The 27670-nt window shown below is 35.6% G+C and overlaps 2 protein-coding genes across 4 annotated transcripts in view; both read right to left on the bottom strand.

The window, feature by feature from the left end:
- Window positions 1-1262: 1262 nt before the first annotated feature.
- Window positions 1263-6384, bottom strand: LOC128189255 (phosphoenolpyruvate carboxykinase, cytosolic [GTP]-like). 3 transcript variants are annotated; one of them, XM_052860791.1, is made up of 9 exons: window positions 6224-6384; window positions 4523-4780; window positions 3938-4326; window positions 3621-3808; window positions 3298-3511; window positions 2988-3192; window positions 2780-2883; window positions 2574-2669; window positions 1263-2457 (listed from the first exon to the last, which is right to left on the bottom strand). In XM_052860791.1, exons 1-9 carry the CDS (start codon window positions 6286-6288, stop codon window positions 2000-2002), a joined length of 1977 nt encoding a protein of 658 aa, XP_052716751.1. In that variant the 5' UTR covers window positions 6289-6384; the 3' UTR covers window positions 1263-1999. The 3 variants fall into 3 exon arrangements, with proteins under 3 accessions (XP_052716751.1, XP_052716752.1, XP_052716754.1); XM_052860792.1 differs by lacking the exon at window positions 6224-6384 and adding an exon at window positions 5465-6146; XM_052860794.1 differs by lacking the exon at window positions 6224-6384 and having other exon boundaries at window positions 4502-4644.
- Window positions 6385-13400: 7016 nt separating this feature from the next.
- The window catches only part of LOC128190653 (leucine-rich repeat and coiled-coil domain-containing protein 1-like), an 83397-nt gene continuing 69127 nt past the window's right edge, over window positions 13401-27670 (bottom strand). Inside the window, exons 19-26 of the mRNA XM_052862771.1 lie at window positions 25515-25614; window positions 21819-21907; window positions 21588-21662; window positions 19259-19372; window positions 18992-19086; window positions 18679-18816; window positions 18408-18543; window positions 13401-14179 (exon numbers count right to left, since the gene is read on the bottom strand). Coding sequence (XP_052718731.1) covers window positions 14054-14179; window positions 18408-18543; window positions 18679-18816; window positions 18992-19086; window positions 19259-19372; window positions 21588-21662; window positions 21819-21907; window positions 25515-25614 — 873 coding nt within the window. The 3' untranslated portion in view covers window positions 13401-14053. The remainder of the gene's footprint in view (window positions 14180-18407; window positions 18544-18678; window positions 18817-18991; window positions 19087-19258; window positions 19373-21587; window positions 21663-21818; window positions 21908-25514; window positions 25615-27670) is intronic.

The raw sequence follows: 27670 nt of genomic DNA on the forward strand, positions 1-27670 counted from the left end.
ATTTCTGCTTAAATTGAACTAATTACGTCCGTGTAATACGCACATATGTAGTTCTTATAGGCTGCCAACACGCAGTTACTGAAAGTATAAAACGAAGTTTAATTTTCGTTGCCTGCATACAGTTTTAATTGGTTTGGTCTGTACCATACTGTGCAGATATATTTATATGAGTCGTCGCTCTTTAGAAATATATATTTTTTTCAATTCACCATAAATTGTCCAAGAGGCTGTAAAAATGCTATTCAACTTCGTGGTAATTCAGTAAGGCCCCCCAATGCTACATGTACGTGCCTGGTGAAAAATCTCAGTCTGCTCTTCCTAAAAAAAATCAATACAACCTTACTATATTTCCATTTTCGTTCAAATCTTTTAATCATTACATATGTACGCACTTGTACATGTGATCCTTTACTGTTTTGTGTTCATTTGTATATACTTAGCTAAAATACACATTCACCATCTGTTACATTACGTAAATTGATACTCCGACAATCAAGACAAAATTTGATACTTTGTTCGAAAGACAAAAAAAACAAAACCCAACAAATTTGGTGTATGCAAATAGATAGAGTTAAATTTCTTGTATACATATTGTTTATAAACAAAACAGTGCCACCATAGGTACAACAACATGGAATAGAATTTTTTGCCGAATGCGGATTAGCGCCTCTTGGGGCGTGACATGTAACCTACAGACACAGTAGGTCAGTTTTGTACAGTAACATAATGAAAGGTATATAAATCATATATATTTACAACGTGCACACCTAATTATAAACTAAACTCTAAAAATTAATTCTGTTCTAACACTGGACACGTTATCTCTTCTCGTACGTTTTTTGTTTGTTTGTTTGAATCAGACATAAAGCTCTAAATTAGGTAGACGTTACATTTCTACGTCCCCCGATATTTTGTCAGGAGATGAATGGAATCAGCAACTTATATACAACATTCATGAACTCTTGTAATCGGCAACATTTTAAATTCTGATCAGTTTTGTTCTTATTTCTGGTATTCAAATTCAAAATTCTTTACCACAACTTCAAGTTTAAATGATGAAATGCTTGTGAAAATAGTTTTCATCCCTTCCAGATATTGTCGAAGCGAAATGTGAAAGTCATCATCTATAATAGGTCAATCTTTGCAGTCCTCCTATAAATCCATTATTATATTTAAACAGTTCCAATTGAAATTTGATGTTCTAAATTTGCTACCATGTTGCAACACTTTAATCTCCATCCCAAGTATAAAAGACAAACAACTTTTCTGTTTTTGCATAAAAAATTTATATTCCTTTAAGAGGTATATCCCCTATCTTGGACAATCTAGTCCATCAAAATATTGCCTGTAATATACAGTGCATCAGCTGTTTGACAAGAATATGCACAAATACATGTATTATGCCAAAGGCAGTGAGACTCATACCAGTAACAGACATTACAATATTACAAATTACAGAAGTGTTATCACAGAAATATGTAATCAAATCTTTAAACATCAAAATACTCTGTTCAAATCATTCACACAATAAGAAGTCTTTGGTTGTCAGATGAGCATGGAATGGTTTATATTATGGGGTGAGTTTTGCTTCGTTCTTGCCACCATTAAGAAGCTTTTGTGTCCAAAATGATGGCATCAAACACAACCAAGGGGACAGAACTCCTGAGATCAAATACATGAACCACATGATGCATACACGAGTCACATTAAAAATTCCGGGTTTTATTGCACCGCAGTAGTCGTAAACACCTCTCTCTCTCTTAAATACATAGTCTGTAATACATAAAATTATATTATCACCAAATCTAAAGCATGTAACAAAAAATAAAAATGTTTACATAATGAAAACTCCCTCGCTTGTACATAATATAAAATAATGAGATGTGACTAAAAATCTGAAATACAAAGTAAGTACAAATGCAGAAACATAAAATGTCACACGGAGTGTCAGCATGTTTCCGAGCAGTCTACATATCGGAGTAACGGAAGAGACTGCTGTTTACATGGAGTTGACGCGAGCCTCCAGGCTTCTCAGTTCTTTCATTATTTCTGGAGGGAGATCTTCATGAACCTGCTCATCAAAGTATTTGCCAATGTCCTTGACCTCCTTCTGCCAGTACTCTTTGGGAATACTGAACAAGGCATCCATATCAACATCCTCCTGCAGACCTTCCAGATTCAGCGATCCTTTCCTGGGAAGATTTCCGATGGCTGACTGGACAGCACAGTCTTCTCCATTAACACGTCGGAATATCCAGTCCAAGACCCGGGAGTTCTCCCCAAATCCTGGCCACATGAAGCGGCCGTTTTTGTCCTTTCTGAACCAGTTGACATGGTAGATCTTAGGAAGATCCAGATCTTGTTTCTGTTGAAAGCTTAACCAGTGTTCCAAATAATGCCCAAAGTTGTATCCAAAGAATGGACGCATTGCAAATGGATCATGCATGATAACTTTGCCTGCAAACAATAAACAGATAATAAGCTTTCATGCTGAAGAAAAACTATTCAAAGGAAAGATGGGCAGAAATTACTTAAAATGTACAGTTTTGAAAATTTGTTTAAATCCAATTTACTTTTGTGCTCAGCTGCTGCAGTTGCTTCAGACCTCATAGAGGCTCCAATATATACACCATGCTGCCAGTTAAAGGCTTCATACACCAGAGGAACTCCTACAATATAGAACCCAAGTCACATTACAAGAGAGATAACTCTAGTACTCCTAACAAATCAAAAAGACAGAAGAACAGCGGGACCGTCTAAGACAATCGGCACCACCCACCTTCAGGTCTGCGGCCACCAAAGATGATAGCCTCAATGGGAACACCCTCTGGATCCTGCCATCTCTCGTCCATAATAGGGCACTGGGCTGCTGGTGTACAGAACCTGTTGGGGGAAAACGAAGACATTAAATCCAACATCACTCCAAGCCATACAAGTCACTGTTGTACAAAATAACGGAGATATTTGATGCGCAGAAGTGGACTGACCTTGAGTTGGGGTGGGCGGCGGGTTTGCCCTGTTCTGCATGCCAGTCCTCCACTCCCAGCCAGGACTTTATCTTGGTCGTTCTGGAGACTTCTCCCTCCAGCCCCTCCCAGAAAACACCACCGTCTGAGGTCTCGGCGACGTTGGTGAAGATAGTGTTTCTGGAAATAGTTTCCATGGCCATAGGATTGGTCTTCATTGAGGTTCCTGAAAGTATTCATGAACAATTAGGTCCAATGTACTGAAGGTCTAACTTACTGGTTTTACATAACAGTTTTGTTGATTTTGTAACTGTTGTAATCTTTTTCTTACCTGGAGCCACTCCAAAGAATCCAGCTTCTGGGTTTATGGCCCTGAGTTTTCCATCCTTATCGAACCTCATCCAAGCAATATCATCACCAACACAGGTAATTTTGTAGTCTGGTAAAGCAGATTTCATCATTGCCAAATTGGTTTTTCCACATGCACTTGGGAAAGCAGCTGCAAAGTACTTCTTCTCTCCTTTGGAGTTTTCAATTCCCAAGATCTACAAGAAATTGTTTTACTATCAAATAATATCCCTTGACAACCATGTTTGCATGTTCAATAATTCCATGAAAATGCTTTTTTCAGGGTGGATGTATAAAGATGTTTACCAGCATATGTTCTGCAAGCCAGCCCTCTCTCCTACCAAGTATTGAACCAAGTCGGAGGGCGAAGCATTTTTTGCCCAGTAGTGAGTTACCCCCGTATCCGCTTCCATAGGAGCAGATCTCGTTCCTCTCCGGTAAATGTGCAATGATGGTTTCCTTAGGATTGCAGGGCCAGTTACTGACCATGGGCTCTGAAAGAGAGAAAAAGCAAAATACATAAATTGAAATTTACTACCATCTATGTTCATCTCATAATATACAAAAGTATTTTCATTGATTCTTTTCTGTAATCCTGAACATAAATCGTGTCAAAAACCCACCTTTCAGAGGATATGGTGCTCCCACAGAATGCAGACACTTGACAAAGTCTCCATTTCCAAGGGTTTTTAACACTTTCTTTCCGACCCTTGTCATGATCCTCATGCTTGCCGCCACATACGCTGAATCCGTGAGCTCGATGCCAATCTTAGAGAGAGCTGACCCCACGGGTCCCATACTGAACGGGATCACAAACATAGTCCTGCCCTTCATACAGCCTGGGAACCGCATGTTGAGCTCTGTGTCTAGGTCATCGGGGGACATCCAGTTTCCCAGGGTGCCAGTGATACTATTCTTGACCACAGGAATGGTATCCCGCATGTTTTCCGTGGAGATGAAGGTTCGACTCTCTACTCGGGCCACATCCTTTGGATCAGTTCTAGCCAACCAGCTGAAACAAAAAAGAGTACAATGAAATATCACTACATCCACTAAAAATTCAATTACATCAGCATTGCAATGTTAACTTTCATGATTTGAAATGTTGTTTTAGCAATGATAATGATAAATAGGGCAACATCTTACTTTCTGATCCAAGAAAGATGAAATATAATAGTTAGAATTACCATTTAGGCAAGCATTCTCACCAGTTGTCCATCTTTGGCAGAGGTTTGATCATGCCATCTCTCTGCAAAATGTACAACAACATTTCATTCTCTCTGTCCGACCCATCGCAGATGTGGATCGTGTCTGGTTTACACAACTTGACGTTGTCTTGCACATAATGCTGGACTTTCTTTGGTAAATCATTCCATTTTCCATACAGAACCTGAGATGCGATGCTCTGATATGGCCTTGTAAAGCCACCTAACGATTCCTCAACAATCCGACTGGCAAAGTTGGGTCTGCAAATAAATAAAAATACTTGAAATATATGAAAAATTCTGCTGAAGCTAAAATTGCAGTAGTTCGTGTCTTTTTTGTCTGAAAAAAAAAACGGAGTAATTAACAGGTTTATATATTTCATCTGATGCAAAGATTACAGGAAATGATTGTGCAATCCCTCATAATCATGTCCTTGACGTCCTAAAATAGAGGCAGGAAAAAAGAACTGCTGACATAAACTGAAAAGATTTTCACTAATACTTTTATGCAAATAAATGATTTCATACATAGGTATATATATATATATCATAAATTAATATTTTCTTTAAAAATAGGGCTGTCGAAAGAAAAGAAACCCATTCTCTCTTACTAAAGTTACAGATATGCGCGAAAGCGGGCAGTGAACTCGCGCGTCACGTAGTCCATACGCATGTCACTGGTGATCCAACATGACACAAGATCAGCACGATCAGCTGTTTCTGTTTGCGTGGGTCGAGTGGCTATACACTGCGTCAAAACCTCTTAACTTACTTAGTTAACACAATATAAGAAAGCACAACCTCCATAATCTATTTCATTCTTTAAAAATGTAACAATTCGATGTAGATCCTGGTGCGTGTAACGTTACGATATAGAAGAATTTGTAAAAAAAAAAATAATGATAATCAATTGATCAATCTACAACAAAGACACTTTATACTTACTTAATATAACCACACTGTCTAACGAATTTGGCTAAAGTATACATGGCTGAACTATTTTTAACACGTCAAATAAAGTCCATCACACAAAATCGTTATCTCTGAACACCGGCGCAATTTGACAAAGCTGACCTCTTGTAGCACTACTGAAAAGTGACCTGGCGCAGGAATACGTGGCACCACAAATAATTACCAATCCTTAAAACTTATGAACCATTATTTCACAGGTAAGAATAATGACTCCGTTATGCCATGACACCCCAAATTTATGAGAGGCAAATCTTCCTGATCACCGTACTTATAGGAACTACTTTTTCTATGCCAGTATTATCCTGCGCAGGGGTGTTTTCTACATCTGTGTTCTGATTGGTTAATAGGGACAACGCCTTCTACGTATAGCATCACGCATAAATAACTTCCAAAAAATATCGATTTTATCCATTTTCTCAGAAGAAATGGAAAAATACCACATCCCCTTGGTTTAGTATTGTAACTAGCTACATATATAGTGAAACGTCTCACAGACTTTCATATAAAATAATGATAAAATTCGTGTCTGAACTTCAGGTTACTGGTATTCCAGTGGCTCTCGGTTTTTTGAAGAACAATTAAATAATATTCCTTCTGTATCACTGTTAATTTTTTAGTGTTCATTCGTTTGTGTAAGTTATAGACCACAAATTATACAAATTAAATAAAATGAATATCACCATAGAAAAAAGAATAAATTTTAATAAAATATAGAGAAAATATTAGACTTACCCTTCCACATCCTTCAGCCTTCCCTCCACGGATATCCGTTTGTTATTTATATCTAACGACCCCATCCTCAAAAATACAAGACTTTGTATATTTGTAAAAGTAGGAATCACACAAATTCATTGGTTTGAACCTCTCAACTCACTTCATCCAATTTGAAAACATGACGAAATATGGGTACTATTTATACTGTATATCGAGAACCGGCATGCGCAATAGCGCTGTTGCTTTGTAAATTAATTCAGTCAATAACAAGATTTGCGTTTCTTCTGGATGAGTCCCTAGCTTAGCGCGAGCCCGATCCTGGACGGGGTCAACGACCAATCAGAGAATGGAAACCGATTAAACCACTGACGTAAGCATAATTAAATCTCAAAACAGAGGGGTAAGATATACCCTCAATAGATCAGTATAACAAAAAAAAAACACAAAAAAACCTGGATGCTAATTCACACTGAGAAAAAGACCCTATATGGTGTACGATACTCTACAACAAGTGGAGATTATTAGTTGTTTCTTTAACACAAATGGTAGTTTAACATATTTCGCTTTATTTATTTATTTTTAATAAAGATGCTTGAACATGTGAACTTGAGATTCAATGTACAAAATCGCACGGGGCAGTATAGGAGGATTGCATTGTTTTGCATGGTTGTTCTCTTCCCCCAGTTAGAAATTGAATAGTAATTCAATGTAAAAAAAAAAAAAACCAAGGGATTGGATCTATTAAGTCTATAGAAAATAACAACTTAAAAGTATTAATATATTCTAAATATATTTTTTTTTCTAGATTTAGGGATTAAAGGTTAACATAATTCGTTGACATCGGCATATGCAAATATATACATATATAATTTGTATACATATATAATATATACATGTACAATATTGATACGAAGAGGTGTAAAAACTGTGTAATAAACATGTATATACAGGAAATTTTATGACGCTGTGAGTGAGGAAGGGTTCAAGCAAGTACATGTATATAATAATTTATTAAAGTATTGAGAAAGACAACGTATCAGGAAAAATTGTCAGATCACTATATGATGTACGTGTGGTTTCCGTCTCGACACTTAAAATTAAATGTACATCAAACTAATTTCTGTATGGTATGATATGTCAAATTTCGTACACGACGCCGGGAATTCCTCAACAGTACAGTGTCAGGAAGTATGAATTTGTTGTCATTCTCAAATTTCAAATCAATGATCAATTTGCTTTAATACAGTTTGCATTAGCTGTTCAAGTTATAGAATGGGGTCAAAGTATGTGAAATATGTGTCAAGACTATTATTTTAGTTGTTTTTGTCATATTTTCTTTTCTGTATTTATCCTCGAAAACAGCTGGAACGTGATGCAATATTTCGTCAACATAAACAGGGTTCAAGGTTATCAAATGGGTGTGTGAGAATTGCGCAGTTTGATTGGCTGATACGGACAACGCCACATAAACACAAACACGTTGCTAATAAAAATAGACCGGCGGAGGTGCAAAACACAACGCAGAAACGCTTTAACTGATAAAAACATGTCCCAGAAACATTTTGATAATTGCCTAGTGTTATTGGATTACATCAAAAGGGGAGAGAGAGAGAGAGAGAGAGAGAGAGAGAGAGAGAGAGAGAGAGAGAGAGAGAGAGAGAGAGAGAGAGAGAGAGAGAGAGAGAGAGAGAGAGAGAGTCTCTTCTATTAAAACGACAAACTATAAAGTTTGATGAAACAGGTATAACATATAATTTCATCTAACGATATCTTTCAAATTAAAGTACTTTTTTTCTTTGATACTTGCAAAGAGAAATTTTATGGCCCAAATTTTTAAAGGTGATGTTGCAACAATTCGGTATATCGATCGTTAATAAAAAAAACGAACAATAATATATTGTGGCGTAGCTTATTTTAACATATCATATGATTAGAAGAAAAGTCCTTAGCATCCCGTTTCTTTTTCATTTTTTAACTCTCTCTCTCTCTCTCATTTACCATGCTTTAAATTGATATTAAAATTTTTTATTCCTTTATAGAAGAAAATTCATGCATGAAAAGGAAATGATCGAAACATATACATATGCTTATCTAAGAATATATATACATATTACTTAGATGAAATGTGTCCCTTTTCATTGTCATACAAAGAAGATTTGCGTACTCTGATTAAAAAAAAAAAACCTCGAAAAATTAGGACATATTAAAAATAAAGTGTTTGTTTATGTTTTAGAGGTAATAATTTTAATGACCTTCACCTACGAGAAAACTGCGTTTCTGTTCATAAATCAGGTTGACCTTAGAGGGGGAGGAGTCACATTGACCCCGCCGACAAAATCCTCCAAACACCGGTCTATTGTGTAAGTTTTGTAGAAATGGGATATCTTTCTTTTCCGTTTTTTTTTCAAAAGAGTTAGAAAGTTTTCCATTTAACGAATGTTAATACCCCATTCCCTACACCCCCCCCCCCCTCCAAAAAAACCCAAAAAACAAAGGAAATAGAATGTTTGATAAAATAGAAGGAGAAAATAGACATAAACGTTGAAATTATTTGATTTGATGAGGTGAATAATAAAAACAAAATTTCACCGGAAGAGTTTTGAGATTGAATTATTCTTGTAGAAGAGCAGATTTTGTTTCACAAGTCAAAAGTCAATATTAATATTCAGAAGTAATTGTTCAAAATAAGACCAAATACAATAGAGGCTCCATGCACTTTTTAAGGTGTGAGGGTGTTTTTCCTTTTTAAATGTTAGTCAGGTTACATATTTCAGTGTCTGCCACCATCATTAGTACAAGGTTTATGCCCCCCAAATGTTTTCAGTGTGCGCTCTCCTTTAGTTGGTTCACATCGCCACTGATATTTTCTATTTAGAACCAAACACCCCCTCCAGAACAAAATAAAAAATATCAACAACTTCATCGCGCAAAGATACGCCAGTGCACTCCTTTCACCGCTGTAATAGTACATACTAAGTCTTGGCAAGTACTGGGTTTTTCTGGGCGGTGTACACATTGTTCCGTTTTGTCTTCCTGTATATTCTGGAAGAGGACCAATGACGACAACCGCCTAGTTCCTCCGTTCTCACAGTGACGTAATAAGAGAGGGGGGGGGGGCGGGGGGGGGGGGGGCAATGTCAAAATAATTTCTCCTCGTCAAAGTGGAAAATATAGAAAATATAGATATGTAGAGATATTTTGATCGTAAGAATATTAGAAATATGTTTCCTCTTACTTTATTGATAAAAACTCTGTGATCTGCTTGTGACAGTATACAATGAGAGCAAGTCTATTTCCCTCGGCGAAACCTCGGGAAATGGACTTGCTCTCGGGGAACTGGAAACTTGCTGACTCCCTCAATGGTATACTTTAACTGTTTTATTATACCGATACAAACAATCAATCAGGAAAAGTTCGAATTGATATAATTCTTCGTGTATCCAATAAGTTATAACGTCAAAATAAATATTAAGAATTTTTTCTTTGGTTAAAAGAAATCAATAAGTGTTTCATTCCGATTAGTTGTGTATCAGTTCATCGAACTGTCGCACCTTTTTTTTCTACAGGGAATCAGTCTGTTTACGGCGATTCTCAGGGAATCAGCGAAATATATTGAATTACTCTTATATAGTGAAAATTAACTAGAGGTATAATAAATTAATATATTTACCCGTACCGGTTTATAAATAAACTATCTGCACATTAGATGCATATTGTTAAAGAAAATCTTTATTTTAAAAATAATGATATTAAAGTAATAAAATAAAAAATAAAGGGCAATGAAATCTACAGGCGTGATAAAGCGTGCAGAGCACCTTGCAGAAAATGCGTACGCGTACCCTTAGGGAAACTGCAGTACATTTGTCGGAAAACAGTATCTACCTTTTTGCATGTGGTGTTGCATATCTTTTTATATTGTGTTGTATTTCTTTGCGTTGTACCTCTTTGTGTCGTGTTGTGTATCGACCTCTGCGTTGTATCTTTGTGCTGTGTTTTGACTCATTGCGTTGTAGCTTTGTGTTGTGTATTGTCTCTTTGCATTGTATCTTTGTATTGGGTATTGTCTCTTTGAGTTGTATCTTTTCGTGTTGCGTTGTATCTCTGTATTGAGTTGCATATAGTTTCTTGTGTTCAACAGTGTTTCATATCTCTTTGTGTTGCGTTGCATCTCTATGTGCTGTGTTGTATATCTCTTTGTGTTGCATTGAATCTCTTTGTGCTGTGTTGTATATCTCTTTGTGTTGAGTTGAATCTATTTGTGCTGTGTTGTATATCTCTTTGTATTGAGTTGAATCTCTTTGTGCTGTGTTGTATATCTCTTTGTGTTGCGCTGAATCTCTTTGTGCTGTGTTGTATATCTCTTTGTATTGCAATAAATCTCTTTGTGCTGTGTTGTATATCTCTTTGTGTTGAGTTGAATCTATTTGTGCTGTGTTGTATATCTCTTTGTATTGAGTTGAATCTTTTTGTGCTGTGTTGTATTCTCTTTGTGTTGAGTTGAATCTCTTTGTGCTGTGTTGTATATCTCTTTGTGTTGCGCTGAATCTCTTTGTGCTGTGTTGTATATCTCTTTGTGTTGTGTTGAATCTATTTGTGCTGTGTTGTATATCTCTTTGTGTTGAGTTGAATCTCTTTGTGCTGTGTTGTATATCTCTTTGTGTTGCGTTGAATCTCTTTGTGCTGTGTTGTATATCTCTTTGTGTTGCGCTGAATCTCTTTGTGCTGTGTTATATATCTCTTTGTGTTCCATATCTATTAATGTTTTGATGCAAATACCTTTTTGTTGTGTACCCCTGTAGAAATTTTATACTATACGTGGATTAATTTGCGATCAATTTATTTAATCAAAAGAACCGCATGCTGTTATCCTTTCTCATTCGGAAAGCCTCGGTCAATACCATTACTATTGTCTCCAAACGAACTTTTTCACATTCTATACACAAATTAACACCAACTGTTATATACAAATCTTCACTAATTGTACATGAATAGTTAACATACGCGGATCTAGAACCCCCGTATCGGTAAGATAATTTTATTTGCCGTGCCAAAGGGATAATTTTGCTCGCGGGATACTGAACTACAAATATAACAAAATAATTATCAACGAGATAGTTATCTGATCAAACTAGTCAATTATCTCGTTATAGCAAGTTATCTCCTTGTATGTAAACGATGTCATCCACCTGTATCACGGTGAGCAAAAAATCAATATTTCAATGAGGAGGGAGGCAATTCCAAACTGATATTCCATGTTAACATTGTGAAAATTTTAAAAAGAGAGTACTTAGAATAGAACATATAAGAAGAGGTAAACATTGTCTAAGTTTGATCTTGGTTCTTTGTCAACATGAAACTCCACTAGACTCAGGTCATTGACCCTCTGGTCAAAAACTGATTCAATAAACTGCATACAAATTGTGTTGGGTTTCTTTTCAATTACGATTTGATAATCATTGGGCAATGTTAGATGTTTCAACTGTTTGAATTAATCACCTGTTGATCAGCATTGTCTTAAATATTGTGTTACAGTATATTATTCTAAAACCTAAATACTAAGGTCTTAATAGAAAACTAAAAAGTTTCCACTTATAACCAGTTATGTATGGCTGAAGGGACCTCATCTATTGTGAGAGTTCATGGCAGCCATATTGTGAGCTCAACACAACCAACCAATAGAGATTGTAGGATTGAACCAATGGAGCTTGTAGGATTTGAACCAGCATTGAGGACTATGACCAATGGTTCTCAAAGAGGGTGTGTCAATGGTGTAATGGAAAAATACCACTATTTCAGTGGTAATTTGGAAAAGATTTGAACCAATGAGTTACCAAGGGAATGTTTCAGCTGGAAGAGCATTAAATCCCCAATGTAAAGGCCAAACAATGGAAAGCCATAGGAAGAGCTGGGTCATAATGTTGGTAGGGAAACAAGTAAAAGTACTCAAAAACAGCCACAGAAGAGGTTCATTGAAAAAGCAGGATCAATGGGTCAAAGGCCAAACTTATAATGCTATTACTTGCACTTCCTTGCCTTATATGGACAGATAATGCCAGTGACACCAATACCAATATTTTCTATAACTGTAAATGCCCCCATATGTAAAATGATGCTGTTTTACCCCCTATCCTCCCCAATGGTTTGGCCCTATGTTGGTTACAGAATTTCAGGAAATTGAATCAGGACATTGTTACCATTCTGGATTATTTGTACAAAGCTGCAAAGATGCAAAATGCCATGTAGACATTGGTTTAGTCTTTATCTTTTTGTCCTGCAAGCCAATTACCAGTACATTTTAAATGATACAAAAACCAATGCCCAGCCCATGTTGTCCACATGAGGACTAAGCTTGTAAATCACTATTAAGTGGGGCATGGTCAAATACCAGAACTAAGATACTTCTTATTCTTCACTAATAGGGAACCAGCCAGATTCCAACCTGCTTTGTCCAATCTGATCAAGAGCAGCATGTTGACATGCTAGAGTAAACCAAAATTAACCCAGGTAATTAACCTACTGTCCAATGTATCACTGAGGTCACACTCTTATTCTTAATGTGCGAGATTGACCATTGGGAAATTGATTTTATTTCAGTTAATAGATTTATGATAATCTTTATGTCAAGCCAAATTGAGCTGCATGCTGACAAATGCAGTTTCATTTATCAAAGTTGTAGTCAGCACAATATTTCTGGCAAAGACTTAGCTTGTAGAGTTGGAAAGGGGGGGTGAAAATGGGGATGTTTGTGAAAATATAATGGACATTATATATATAAATTTGAAAAACATCCCTCATTTTTGTTTAAATACAAAGAACCTTTCATGCATACACAACATAAAACCCTTCTCCCCTTTGTACCTAGGTTGAATGAGAAGTAAATCAATAGCTTTAAAAACTTGCTATTTCATCATTGATAATGCATTTTCAAACAACTCCATCAATTCAGTATCGCCTTACATTAAACTGAAAAACATCATCTACATATACAAGGTGTATGTTTTTCAGACAGACATATGGTTCTTATTAGGTCACTTCAGAGTAGGACTTTTCTACAAGTCATCTTCAGATAGGCCTGTGTAATATTATACCGGTAATTGAATAGATTGGGGAACCACACAACTATCTACAAGGAGATATCGTGGCAAAGACACCTACAACTAAGGTACAAAGTCCAAGGTTAAACACAGTCATCTTTCAGAGAAAAGCTTTTTATTGTAATTTTTGTTGACAATGCACAATATGCGAGTCTATTAGACTACACCCCTTCTGTGTCAGGCCTGAGTGCGCTAGCTTCATGAGAGAGACAATAATAAATGAACTTACTTTAATCATTGTGTAATCACTTATGTCATTTAGCACAATATTAAATAAGTATACACATATCACCACATGGCATTTAGTGACATCGAACTTAACATCCTACAAACTAGCAAACACCGTGGCAATACATCCTACGATTGGTAAATATATTTCAGATCAGGAAGACTAAGTACATAAATCTAACATCACAGATAATCCATTGTACATCACATGTGGCCTTTTTTTCAATTCACTTCATCATAAATAAACACACATAAAACTCATAGATAAACAACATTCCATTGAAATACAACTTAAATTTCTGGTCATCTTTGTACAAGCATTTCAAACCCTGAGAATTAGAGATTGTTCTGGACAGGTGTCTTTAGAAGTGAGGGGAGCTTGAACCAGTTCTGTCCACAATAAGACTCAGAACCAGTTCAATTTGGCTCAGTATACTGGTATTTACTTCTCCGTTCTGTCAATGAGAGCCTTCTTGGCTTTGAGTGAGCTGGGATGTGGTGTCACTGAGTACTTTATTGATGGAGTTTAAATCAGATCAGATTGGAGCTCGGTCATTGCCCGGGTCAGGCGTTTCACTTTGTCCTCCATTGCCTTTTTATTGGCTTGAGTTTCCTGTAACAGTTCACGCATTTCATCCTCCACTGCTGCAATCTACAACATAAAACTGTACAAATTAGATAGAAGTTAGATGGAATTCAATATTTCTGAAAAATGGTTTCAGAAACAATAACAAGCAATAATTCTTGTATTTAAGTACTTTATTGTTATTCCCAAACTTTATTATCATCAAGATTGGAATACCAGGTAATCTGTGTATTAATTCTAAATAATTCATCTGCTAATGAGTATGGCGATATGGTAGCTTCAAATATTGCATCATATATTTCAGCCTATGAGTACACTATTTGCTTTGCATTCCACTTTACTTTTGTGTCTGCATATATCAAAGGAAACAATAATATTCAACAAATTATTGAATTATAAATTGATTTCTTCATTTAATGGTATTTTTAAAAACTAATTTCTTCATAATTTCATGAGAGTAATACTGTGAGTGAGTGCACTTTATTTTGCTTATAACTGTATATTCTGGATGCCAAAAATACAATAAAGACAATATCACCTCAAAACTTATTTTTTTAAAATACATTTTAGGTAAGAATACAAACCAAAATTTTAATTGATAGAAAATTATTTCTTTTGAAATATGATTTCATTTTACAAAGGCTTGTTTTTAAGCTCCTTGTTTTTTCATGTGAATTTTTCGGTAGTTTCCCAAGAGAAAATGAAATGAAATTTTTTGGTCATTAAGACCTAAAATTTTCTATTAATAAATGTAGGATCACTCATTATTTGCATGGTCAATGACTTTTTTTTGTGAATTGCACGTTTTTTATCCCTAAGCACTGTAAAATTGGATGAAAATACATATGAGGCATTCGCGATCATTTGATCAATTCTAATCACTTTTTTGTCTGTTGATCCATTTCATGTACAGAGGCTTTTTGACGTGCAAGATTCAAAGGCCATTAAAGTGTAAAAAAAAAATCCATTGTAGCATCAATATCACAGAGAAAAATTTAATAAAAATGATCACAAGTGATATTCACAGCATATCAGAGATTATGTTCAACTTTTAATGGCAATAAATTTTTCATTATTCCTATAATGATGAATCATCAACAGCTATTAATAAGGCATGTTCCAAAAATAGTTTGTGGTTGCTAGATTTATTTTTAAACCAGAGGGTCACCAAGAGTTTCATACAATATATCTTATATATAAAACTTTTGACAGTTTGCCTTGAAGAGCCAAGAGTTCTCCAGTTAGTTATTAGTCATTCTCTCATTCATAAAATGTGCTGACAATGCAATTTGATTTCCGGTTGTTTATATCAGAATTATTTTGGTTATATATCTTTATGTAAATATTGCACTGAAAAACTAATTTGAAAAATTCAAAAATAATATGACTAATTTTTTGGTAAAAGAATTTATTGATATTCCAGAGGTTTAGACCATTGATGAAATGATATATGTAATTGCGTTGACACACTGTTTGTGCTGAACAAGAGTGAAAGATCCTTGACCCTTGGCTAGCAAGGGTCATATTGTTGAGTGTCCTTCCACCTAACTTGGTTTCTGAGTGGAGAAAATCTCAAATGAACCATTACAATAATGATCTATGCACTACATATCAACGATCTATCTAACTTTGTTAAGGAGGCCCAAGAATCGGACTCGTGACAATCGGCCATGTGTTCATGAGTGTAGCTTCCTCTTGTACCGTCCCACAGTCCCAGCGTCACCAGTGATCCACTGTTGAGTCATGGCTATATTAACGCCTGATGTCTGACCATGATTAGTTTGTTAAAGTTAACCAGAATATAATCACTATCTGATAAGTGTTCAACAAGTGCATAATTTTACTTGATGAACCATTCATAAACATATTCACACAGTACAAAGTGAATTAATGACCAGTAATATATTACCTCTCTTCTCCATTGTCATTTAATGGAAGATATTTCCAAACATCAAGAAGGAAGTCAGTTGATGGAAACAGCATTTCTACCCTAACTATTCCATTCAATTCAACACAAAGGGTTATTCAAAGATTTACAAGATGAATAGATTATGAGCTAGTTCCCAGAAACCAAATTCAATGGGAAATCATGTGTATATCATAATACAAAATAATATCGCACCATGCAATTTGCCCATCACTAGATACTGTTTCATTATCATAATTCAATTGTTAACCTTCCTATCGCTGATGCTTTATAATGCCACATAACAGTCTACAAAAGCTTATCGTTCTGTGAAGTCAGTTCAAAACTACACTTTACTCACTTATGTTATCAGTAGGGATAGCAATCAATTGCAGAATTGCTAATCGGTTAATTGCAATTCATTCCGACCAATAAGCCGCTTACTCATTAAAAATACATAAATTTTTGTTCTATATTAAAAAAATTATCTGCCATTAATGTCACAGAAATACGATATTAAGTAGAAATGAAAAATTATTTAATATGATTTTCAAGAAAAATGTAAAACAATGAGCAAACAGTCATGAAATATTTTCCATGCCCGGTATATCCTTGTGAGGTAAAAGGAAATCATCAGAGGTCATTTAAAGTTTGCCTATGTCAAATTCTAGGTCTTCCGTTTGATATTATCATTTTTTATGATCGTAGTTGCATGTATGTATCGACAAAAACAGTTGCTATGAGTGATAAATTATTGTCCTAATAAATTATAAGAAAGTAAGATAACCACATTGAAAGTAAGTAAAACAATGACAATTGTAAAGGTACTCCACAGTGATTAAAATTTTCATTTAACCATTCATTAATGATCAAAGAAAAGCTGAACAGATGAAGCAATGATGTGTTGTTATAACAGTGACTGTCATAATAATTAACTTTCGCTGATCAATTTCCCTGACAATCTCAGCATCAAACCTAATCTGTCTCCAATTCAACTTGATCAAATTCTTGAGAGAAACAAAATTAAATGTGAAATGAAATTGCTTGAAAATATACAACTTTTTATATTAAAAAACAACAACCCAAAACCATTACTGAATAAGTAACTAGTTACCATCGTTTTGACCGATTAACCAGTTAGAAATTGCCATCCCTAGTTATTAACTATTCATTTATATCGAATATATTTTCTTTTTACTCCACACACATCTATAAGGGAGAGAATGATCTTATTGCTTTTGATTAATTGAAAAAAAAAATCGATGAAGGAATATTTCAATTTCAACAATTGAGCATTTGTGAACCACTATGCCACACAGTTTAAACCCGGAAGAGAGTCCCTTCGTACCTGTGAAGAATTCCTGACATGGTAGTAAAACTTTGCACTACCTTGTAGCTAGTACACAAATCTATCAACCAGTGGGAGTTTAAAAATCCAAAATCCTGACAATTATCAATAATTAAGTTGTGAAATTAACATTCATTGCATTGGAACTTTAAAGGAATTTTTTTTTACATTGAATTCATTTTAATTGCTTGTAATATACAAAATTTTGCACATCCTTGGTTGAACAAGGACATCAAACAACTGACAAGCACACTGAAAAGAAAGCGCTTCACAACAAAGATTCCCATCCCAAAGTCGTGTTACATCAAATCAATCAATAAAAACAGTATGATGTTCAAACTTCAAAATTAATTATGACATTAATTAAGCACAATGTATGATGAATGCTTTATACTATATACTATGTGAAGTACAATTACTATTAATAAAACACTTATAGAAGGTTGTTTTGTATTGGAATTTTTGATCCATCATGACACGTATCCAAGTGTTTCAGTTTTGTTCCTAGTATTTCTTTCCCATTTTCATTGGTAGATTTGATTATCTTACCCTCTGACTAGCTCACTCTAGCTCTCTTGCTCCATCTTACTTTGTTTTGATTATCTTACCCTCTGACTAGCTCACTCTAGCTCTCTTGCTCCATCTTACTTTGATTTGATTATCTTACCCTCTGACTGGCTCACTCTAGCTCTCTTGCTCCATCTTACTTTGATTTGATTATCTTACCCTCTGACTGGCTCACTCTAGCTCTCTTGCTCCATCTTTGATTTGATTTGATTATCTTACCCTCTGACTGGCTCACTCTAGCTCTCTTGCTCCATCTTACTTTGATTTGATTATCTTACCCTCTGACTGGCTCACTCTAGCTCTCTTGCTCCATCTTACTTTGATTTGATTATCTTACCCTTGATTGGCTCACTCTAGCTCCACCTGTCTTTGATTTGAATGTCATACACTCTAATTGGCTGTCTTGGATTTGAATGTCTTGCCACTTGATTGGCTCACTCTAGCTCCATCTGTCTTTGAATTGATTGTCTTACCCTCTGATTGGCTCTCTCTAGCTCCATCTGTCTCTCCTCCTCTAGCTGTGCCATGTCTTCTCTGTGCTTCATCTCTTTACTCTCCAGCTGGTGTCTAAAGGCATCATCCACAGTTTTTAACTTCCCTATGGCAATGCTAAAATGACCAAAGGCACACTTAACAAAATCTTTTGCAAGGATAAGTATCCTGAAGATACAAGTATAATGTCTGGAACAAAGCTCCAATTCAAGTATTTGATGCACTGCTCCTACACAGAGCTGGCTGCCTTACTTTGCAGCCTCTATAGCCTTGTCTCTCTCTGTGGTCAGCTTGCGCTCCTTGCTCTCCCAGTTGTCTCTCATCTCCGTGACCTGCTTCTCCAACTGACCAATCAGCTGTGACTTCTCTTTCCATTTGTTATTTAGAATGCTATGAAAACAAAGACACTTTTCACCTCATGTAAAATTCCTTGATCAAATATGCTTCATTTTACATAATCACATTAAATTTGTAAAATAAATTGAATGAATGGCTGAAATTGATAAACATCTTTCTTCTGGTATGATCAGACAATGATATGTTATCTGTTATCAGCTTGCTTTACCTGTGTGCCTTCTTGGAGTCCTCTAGTTCTGCCCTCAGATCCTGGGTCTCTTGTTTCAACTCTTGCTTCCGTTCTCTCAGTCTCTCCAAAGTTTCCTGAAAATATTAAAATTATTTAAGTAATAAATAAAACGCTCGGTCATCATTTCCACACAATCAATGCTGGATTATTTCATAAAGCTTCTTAATCTGAATTCTTTCTTCATGTAATTCACTACCAGTATTTATGATTGATGGACAAGTCCACCCCGTGTTGGGCCCCATTTACCTGATTCTCCTGTGTAGATCCCCTCTCCTCAGCCAGCTGCTCCTCCAGATTCTGCTGGGTCCTCAGGGCCTCCTCCCGGGTCCTCTTGATCTCCTCATCTCTCTCCACCACAGCCTGTGTAGAAACACATAGAAAGTCAATTAAAAAATCATCAACAATCAATTTATCAATAAACCTATTGATATATAAGTATTCAAAGTATATTTGGCAATAAAGCATCCCAGCAACAGTTGTTGGGCAATCAATGGAGAGCCTACATGATTTGACCATCTAATCTGTACATAACTGAAAGCCTACACAATCTGACCATCCTATCAGTGCATCATATATCAAACATCAATGAAAAGAAACAGCTGCTTTCATTCATGGAGACCATTGTAGGATAGGGATGGTAAGGAGAGAAGGGGACTGTCTGTCTTGGAGTGACTTGGACCAATGAATACTCACAAATATCACACTAACAATTAATTCTGTCGATGAGTTTTTTCATGTTCACAAAATGAGTGCTTCCATTTGCTAACTATAAATCATTCTGGGTTTAGAATTCTATGTTGGATTGAATCTTCTTCATTATACTGAGACAATAACTTTTCCAATATTTATCCAATGATGTCCCTGATTGATCTTCATATATTTACTGTCTGATTATTTAATTAGTAATAATATATACTAGACTCTTGTTGCTATAGCAACAAAAAGGTCTTCCGTTCCTCATGTATTAATCTGCACAATAAAATCCAGTTATCTTGTAAACACAAAATGGATACAATATATACATTTTGTTTTTCCTCAAAGGTTGGATGTTCAAGTTTTTGTTATCTATAGTATCTCGTTAAGAAAAGAGTTTTATCTCGGGACCGGAAACGGACAAACGGAAGTGATTGAGGAAATTAAAAGTAGATATTTTTAGTACATTTACCAACGGAACGTTACTGTTCTCCACATTGAGTAAAATGTTAAAAAAATCTAAAGTAAAAAAAAGTCTTCTGCTTTAATGCTTCAAGTGAGAACCGGAAGTGACGTACGACAAAATGAAACCCGTTAAACACATGTACAAACAAATGTTCATCATCTATATAAGTTTGTTGTCTTGATCTTTTACAGTTTCTGAGATCTTGCGAGTACTATATGTTTTTATAAAATAAGGCTATCTGAGATATTTGAGATATCTCACCGGAAGTAGATTTTTTTTTACCATTTGAATATGACCTTTTATATTTCTTTAGCTTAAATGTTACTTCCAGGCTAAGTAAACAAAATAATTCTTAAAAAATCAAAATTTGGTGTACTTCCTTTGACGACCGGAAGTTACGCCGGATTAAACAAAATAGTGGTAACACGTGTACGTACATTGGTCTATCATTCCACAAAGTTTGGTTGTTCAAGTTGTTACCGTTTTTTAGATCTCTTCAAAATAAGAATTTTTGTCTCGGGACAGGAAACGGACAAACGGAAGTGCTCAATAAAAATTAAATTCATAATTTCTTGTTTACTTGCCTATCTTACATTATTATTTATCGAAATAACTAAAACTATCAAAGGAAAAAAGTTAAACTGACAAACAGCTCGATTTGTTTGAACTCTTCCGGTGTGGACCGGAAGTGACGGAAGACAAAATAAAAGCGTTTAAACACATCTTCAATCAAATGTCTATCATACGTCAATGTTTCGTGCCTTGATCACTTTTAGTTTCTGAGATATCGCGGGTACAAAATGTGTTTTATAAAAGCTACCTGAGATAATTGAGATATCTCACCGGAAGTAGAATATTTTCGTTGATATTACATCGCAGAGATATCCTATGTATAGATTTATATTTATATAGCTATTCTACGGACAAAAAAATTAATGCCTTAAAATAATTATTTTTTAAGTGCTTCCGGTGACGACCGGAAGTTATGATGAACAAAACAAAAATGTTTAAACACATCTACAACTATAGGTCTATCATCCCTCAAAGTTTGGATGTTCAAGTCTTTATCGTTTCCGACATCTCGAGGTGACAAGCTTTTTGTCCCGGGACAGGAAACGGACGAACGGAAGTGAGTTTAGAAAATCTTTTATAAAAAACCTCTAGATGTTTATATTTTCAGTCATTCCTGAAAATTTTAGAATAATTCATCAAGACATCTCTGAGAAATTCATAAGACAAAAAGGGGAAAAAAATAATAATAATAATAAAAAGAAACATTACAATCACTATAAGGTCTTCTGTTGGAAACGGAAGACCTTAAAAAGAAACATTACAATCACTATAAGGTCTTCCGTTGGAAACGGAAGACCTTAAATATATAACCTAAGTTTGACTGCTATATCTACACTGATATACCTCCTTCAGTTTTCTGATAGTCTCTGTCTGGTCCTCCAACATCTTGGTTTTGATCTTCAAAGCATCAGCCTCCCTCTGTATCAAAAATCAAAACATCCTCATTAGAAATCTGTAGAAATCCATACATACTCAACTTTACATCATCATTCATGATGCTGTTTTAACTTAATTTCTATAAACCTAACAGATGAGTGACAACACTGACAGAGTTATCTTCCTTGAAAGTTTTACCTCCAGGTTTTTCTTCAGTATTGTGACTTCTGAGTTTAAGGCCTCGATTTTGGACTCCAGTCTCCCACGATCTTGAGCCAAGGAAGAACCTGCAGAATTACACAATTCAAATTGTAACTCAAAGGCATGCATAATTCAAATTACGTAACATAAATAGTAAATCAGAGAGAATACTTTCAGAGAAACACACTAGGGCCATAAATTTCAAATTATCAGGTAAAAAATGCGATGTCATAAATTAGAGTGAAGTTTGTATTGATTTATCCGAGACAAAGTCTGCGTCAGATTGTGACATATTGAGGTATATATATGCTTGTTGCGTGCAATTCCAATCATCCCAACAGAAATCAGATGACTACACCTTTAAATCTCATCTGATTGCATGGTACTGCCTGACAGTGATATATATTGTATAACTTAAAACATGAGCTAGCCTGAAAAAATAGTGAAGAATTCCAATGACTGACAAATGCTTGTGTAACGCTCCAGTGTAAGACAATTCAGTTCAAAATGGAAAAGTAATAATGCAACCAATCTAAGTAACAGTTGATGTTTGTTAACTGAATAACAATTATCATCAGTCGTTCTTCACTAGATTTTAATTTCTCCTATCATCTAATGGGTTACTAATATGCATTAGTATGATGCAGAAGAATCAACAGGCCATGCACACCTCTGCTTTAGTGGATACAATGACATAGAGTACTCCATAGCAACATACCGAGCTCCTTTAATGGATACAATGATATAAGGTACTCCATAGCAACATACCAAGCTCCTTTAGTGGATACAATGATATAAAGTACTCCATAGCAACATACCGAGCTCCTTTAGTGGACACAATGATATAAGGTACTCCATAGCAACATACCGAGCTCCTTTAGTGGACACAATGATATACAGTACTCCATAGCAACATACCGAGCTCCTTTAGTGGATACAATGATATACAGTACTCCATAGCAACATACCGAGCTCCTTTAGTGGATACAATGATATAAAGTACTCCATAGCAACATACCGAGCTCCTTTAGTGGATACAATGATATAAAGTACTCCATAGCAACATACCGAGCTCCTTTAGTGGATACAATGATATACAGTACTCCATAGCAACATACCGAGCTCCTTTAGTGGATACAATGATATACAGTACTCCATAGCAACATACCGAGCTCCTTTAGTGGATACAATGATATACAGTACTCCATAGCAACATACCGAGCTCTTTTAGTGGATACAATGATATACAGTACTCCATAGCAACATACCGAGCTCCTTTAGTGGACACAATGATATACAGTACTCCATAGCAACATACCGAGCTCCTTTAGTGGACACAATGATATACAGTACTCCATAGCAACATACCGAGCTCCTTTAGTGGACACAATGATATAAAGTACTCCATAGCAACATACCGAGCTCCTTTAGTGGATACAATGATATACAGTACTCCATAGCAACATACCGAGCTCCTTTAGTGGACACAATGATATACAGTACTCCATAGCAACATACCGAGCTCCTTTAGTGGATACAATGATATACAGTACTCCAAAGCAACATACCGAGCTCCTTTAGTGGACACAATGATATACAGTACTCCATAGCAACATACCGAGCTCCTTTAGTGGACACAATGATATAAGGTACTCCATAGCAACATACCGAGCTCCTTTAGTGGACACAATGATATACAGTACTCCATAGCAACATACCGAGCTCCTTTAGTGGATACAATGATATAAGGTACTCCATAGCAACATACCGAGCTCCTTTAGTGGACACAATGATATACAGTACTCCATAGCAACATACCGAGCTCCTTTAGTGGACACAATGATATAAAGTACTCCATAGCAACATACCGAGCTCCTTTAGTGAATACAATGATATAAAGTACTCCATAGCAACATACCGAGCTCCTTTAATGGACACAATGTTATACAGTACTCCATAGCAACATACCGAGCTCCTTTAGTGGATACAATGATATACAGTACTCCATAGCAACATACCGAGCTCCTTTAGTGGATACAATGATATACAGTACTCCATAGCAACATACCGAGCTCCTTTAGTGGATACAATGATATACAGTACTCCATAGCAACATACCGAGCTCTTTTAGTGGATACAATGATATACAGTACTCCATAGCAACATACCGAGCTCCTTTAGTGGACACAATGATATACAGTACTCCATAGCAACATACCGAGCTCCTTTAGTGGACACAATGATATACAGTACTCCATAGCAACATACCGAGCTCCTTTAGTGGACACAATGATATAAAGTACTCCATAGCAACATACCGAGCTCCTTTAGTGGATACAATGATATACAGTACTCCATAGCAACATACCGAGCTCCTTTAGTGGACACAATGATATACAGTACTCCATAGCAACATACCGAGCTCCTTTAGTGGACACAATGATATACAGTACTCCATAGCAACATACCGAGCTCCTTTAGTGGACACAATGATATACAGTACTCCAAAGCAACATACCGAGCTCCTTTAGTGGACACAATGATATACAGTACTCCATAGCAACATACCGAGCTCCTTTAGTGGACACAATGATATAAGGTACTCCATAGCAACATACCGAGCTCCTTTAGTGGACACAATGATATACAGTACTCCATAGCAACATACCGAGCTCCTTTAGTGGATACAATGATATAAGGTACTCCATAGCAACATACCGAGCTCCTTTAGTGGACACAATGATATACAGTACTCCATAGCAACATACCGAGCTCCTTTAGTGGACACAATGATATAAAGTACTCCATAGCAACATACCGAGCTCCTTTAGTGAATACAATGATATAAAGTACTCCATAGCAACATACCGAGCTCCTTTAATGGACACAATGTTATACAGTACTCCATAGCAACATACCGAGCTCCTTTAGTTGACACAATGATATACAGCACTCCATAGCAACATACCGAGCTCCTTTAGTGGACACAATGATATACAGCACTCCATAGCAACATACCGAGCTCCTTTAGTGGACACAATGATATACAGCACTCCATAGCAACATACCAAGCTCCTTTAGTGGACACAATGATATAAAGCACTCCATAGCAACATACCGAGCTCCTTTAGTGGACACAATGATATAAAGCACTCCATAGCAACATACCGAGCTCCTTTAGTGGACACAATGATATAAGGTACTCCATAGCAACATACCGAGCTCCTTTAGTGGACACAATGATATAAGGTACTCCATAGCAACATACCGAGCTCCTTTAGTGGATACAATGATATACAGTACTCCATAGCAACATACCGAGCTCCTTTAGTGGATACAATGATATACAGTACTCCATAGCAACATACCGAGCTCATTTAGTGGACACAATGATATAAAGTACTCCATAGCAACATACCGAGCTCCTTTAGTGGATACAATGTTCTATCAAACTCCATGCGCTAGTTTTTTGGACACAACAATTGTAAATTTTCAACAGTATGTTACTGCGCTAAGTTGGATAAAATGTTCCACCGGTCTGAACAGTACTTTGCTGGGCAAGTTAAGCAGATACAATACAACAATGTTCCTTTAGTCTCAAAAATACTTTGCTGAGCTGCTTAAGTAGAACAATGTTCCAACTATCTCAATACTTTGTTGAGCTAGTTAAGAAGATAAAATGCTCCAGGGTACCTTGCTGTGCCAGTTCCTGCCCCCAGAGTTTCCGCTCCGCCCTCAGACCACAGATCACTGATTCCTGGGCCTCCACCTGGGCCAGCAGTTTAGTCTTGTCCTGGATAAAAAAACCCCAAAAGAAATATACACAAATAAATAAATAAATGCAAATAAATAAACAAAATATAACAAATAAAAATAGATACTGTAAACCAACAATTATTTGCGACGACTTTATTTCGCGATTTACCAAAGATGAACTGGTTCGCGACAACTAATTTTTGCGACCAAACCTTATCTACAGCGGTTTTTTTTATTCCAACTATATGGCAAATACTGGTTCATGGTGAGAAATTTTCGTGACAATCAGGCTCTCGCGAATCTTGCAAGTGAATAAAAATAGATTTACAGTAATAAAAAGATCTCTACCACTTATACCGGTAATTGTCTTATATTAATATTAATTTTTTTTTTTTTGAATAAAAATGTGAGAGGTTTGTGTGAACCTCAATGTTGCAGATTTTTCTTGCATTCATTGAATCAAATGTCTATGGTATTTGTTAATTAAGTTATCTACATACCCTTAATAGCAAAAAAAGTCACTATGAACTTGTTTATTACAAGTAAATTGTAAACTAAAGTTGTCATGAATAAAAGTATGATATAGAGTAAATGATATTTAAAATCAACTTATAGCGTATACATATGGTCAAAAGTTCACCGGTATGTATACCCCAGATTTATTGTTGTTCACAGGTAAGAGACATCAACAATTCAGTGATAACTATATCCAGTTCAACCTCTCATTTTGTGACCTCATGTCTGTCACTCGTTCTTGACCTGGATTTCAGATTATGCCCAGAATCCTAAAAGTCTTCAAGGGGCACCTGTTGCCTCTAAGTGTTGTTATCTATGTACCATTAACCCTTATCATAGTGAGAAACTTTTCCTTCACAGTAAAATAGACCACACTTAATTCTAGTACCTTTAGGAGGCTCACTACACCTTGATATATTTTCTCAAATCAGCAGAAAACTACTTGAATATGATAGATATCATAATGGATAAGAAGTCTTTAAGTCAAATAGGCAAAAAAATGTGCAATTTTGGATGAAAAATTACTTATTCGAAAATTTATTTCAGTAAACATGAACAAAAGCTTCAAGTGGATTCGAACTCATGATCTGCAGTACAGAAGCCCAATACTTTAATCACTTAGCTATGATGATATACAATCAAATCGAAAGATATAAACAATTTAATAAAACATTCAAATCGCCATCTTATGATGTAGTGTCTTAAAAAGTTGAAGTCTGGGTGTAGTGAGGTACCTTAAACCTGACAAAGTTTGTGATAGGGAAAGTCCAAGAGCATCAGGTCTGGAGGAGTTACCTCTCTTGATCTACTTGTGATGAAAGCTTTCAAGTCTGAATGAGTTATCTTACTTGAGCTACTTGTGACACAAAATGACTAGCATCTTTCCTATTCCCTTGTACTTAAATAAAGTTGCATACTGTTTTAAATTATATATTATTATAAAGTTCACCAATTTTTGAAGCTGGTACATTTTGTACCGGTATGAATTTTAAGGTGATATCAACATGTCATAAATTTGCATTTCAACTGGCATTTTTACTTCAGATTGAATTTCAAAGTTGAAAATTTGAAAAGCTCCAAACAACACAATATTTTGAAAGAAATTTTAGAATGGACTTTTTCCAAACTGTTGTAGAATAACTGAAATCATTATTGCTAATTTCAATTATCCACACAGTGTTCTTCATCTCTTGATCAAAGAGGAGTTAAAGGCCGCAAAAGCACAAACTGATGCAAGGCATATTTGCTTTGACTGATACAAATCAGCAGAAAGGTAATGAAAATGTTAAATCAAACAAAAGTGAACGAGTGTGATCAGGAAGCCTCAAAGGTGGTTGTAATATTTAATGAAAGCATATCAAGCCTTGATTTTAAATAAAGTAGATGTTGGAAAGACAAAATGACCAAAGAAAAGTTAAAATTGGTGTCGTACGTCATCATCAATGTTATAACGCCCCTCTCATAATTTTTTGTACAGCCTTAGATTTAACTGATTGTTAAGTAGAAAAAAAAACAAATAGATTATTCTTTAATATATGAAAAGAAAAATGATATATTCAATAATAAAAAAACCCAAT

The sequence above is a fragment of the Crassostrea angulata genome, chromosome 6, assembly GCF_025612915.1.
Source record: "Crassostrea angulata isolate pt1a10 chromosome 6, ASM2561291v2, whole genome shotgun sequence".
Lineage (NCBI taxonomy): Eukaryota > Metazoa > Mollusca > Bivalvia > Ostreida > Ostreidae > Magallana > Magallana angulata.

Bases quoted from the DNA above. Each gene is read 5' to 3' on its own strand.
- LOC128189255 (XM_052860791.1), bottom strand. From the start codon at position 6,288: ATGGGGTCGTTAGATATAAATAACAAACGGATATCCGTGGAGGGAAGG. The intron at 4,781-6,223 runs GTAAGTCTAATA...ATTTATTTGCAG, and splicing joins AGGCTGAAGGATGTGGAAGG to ACCCAACTTTGCCAGTCGGA. The intron at 3,193-3,297 runs GTAAGAAAAAGA...GAATACTTTCAG, and splicing joins ATTCTTTGGAGTGGCTCCAG to GAACCTCAATGAAGACCAAT.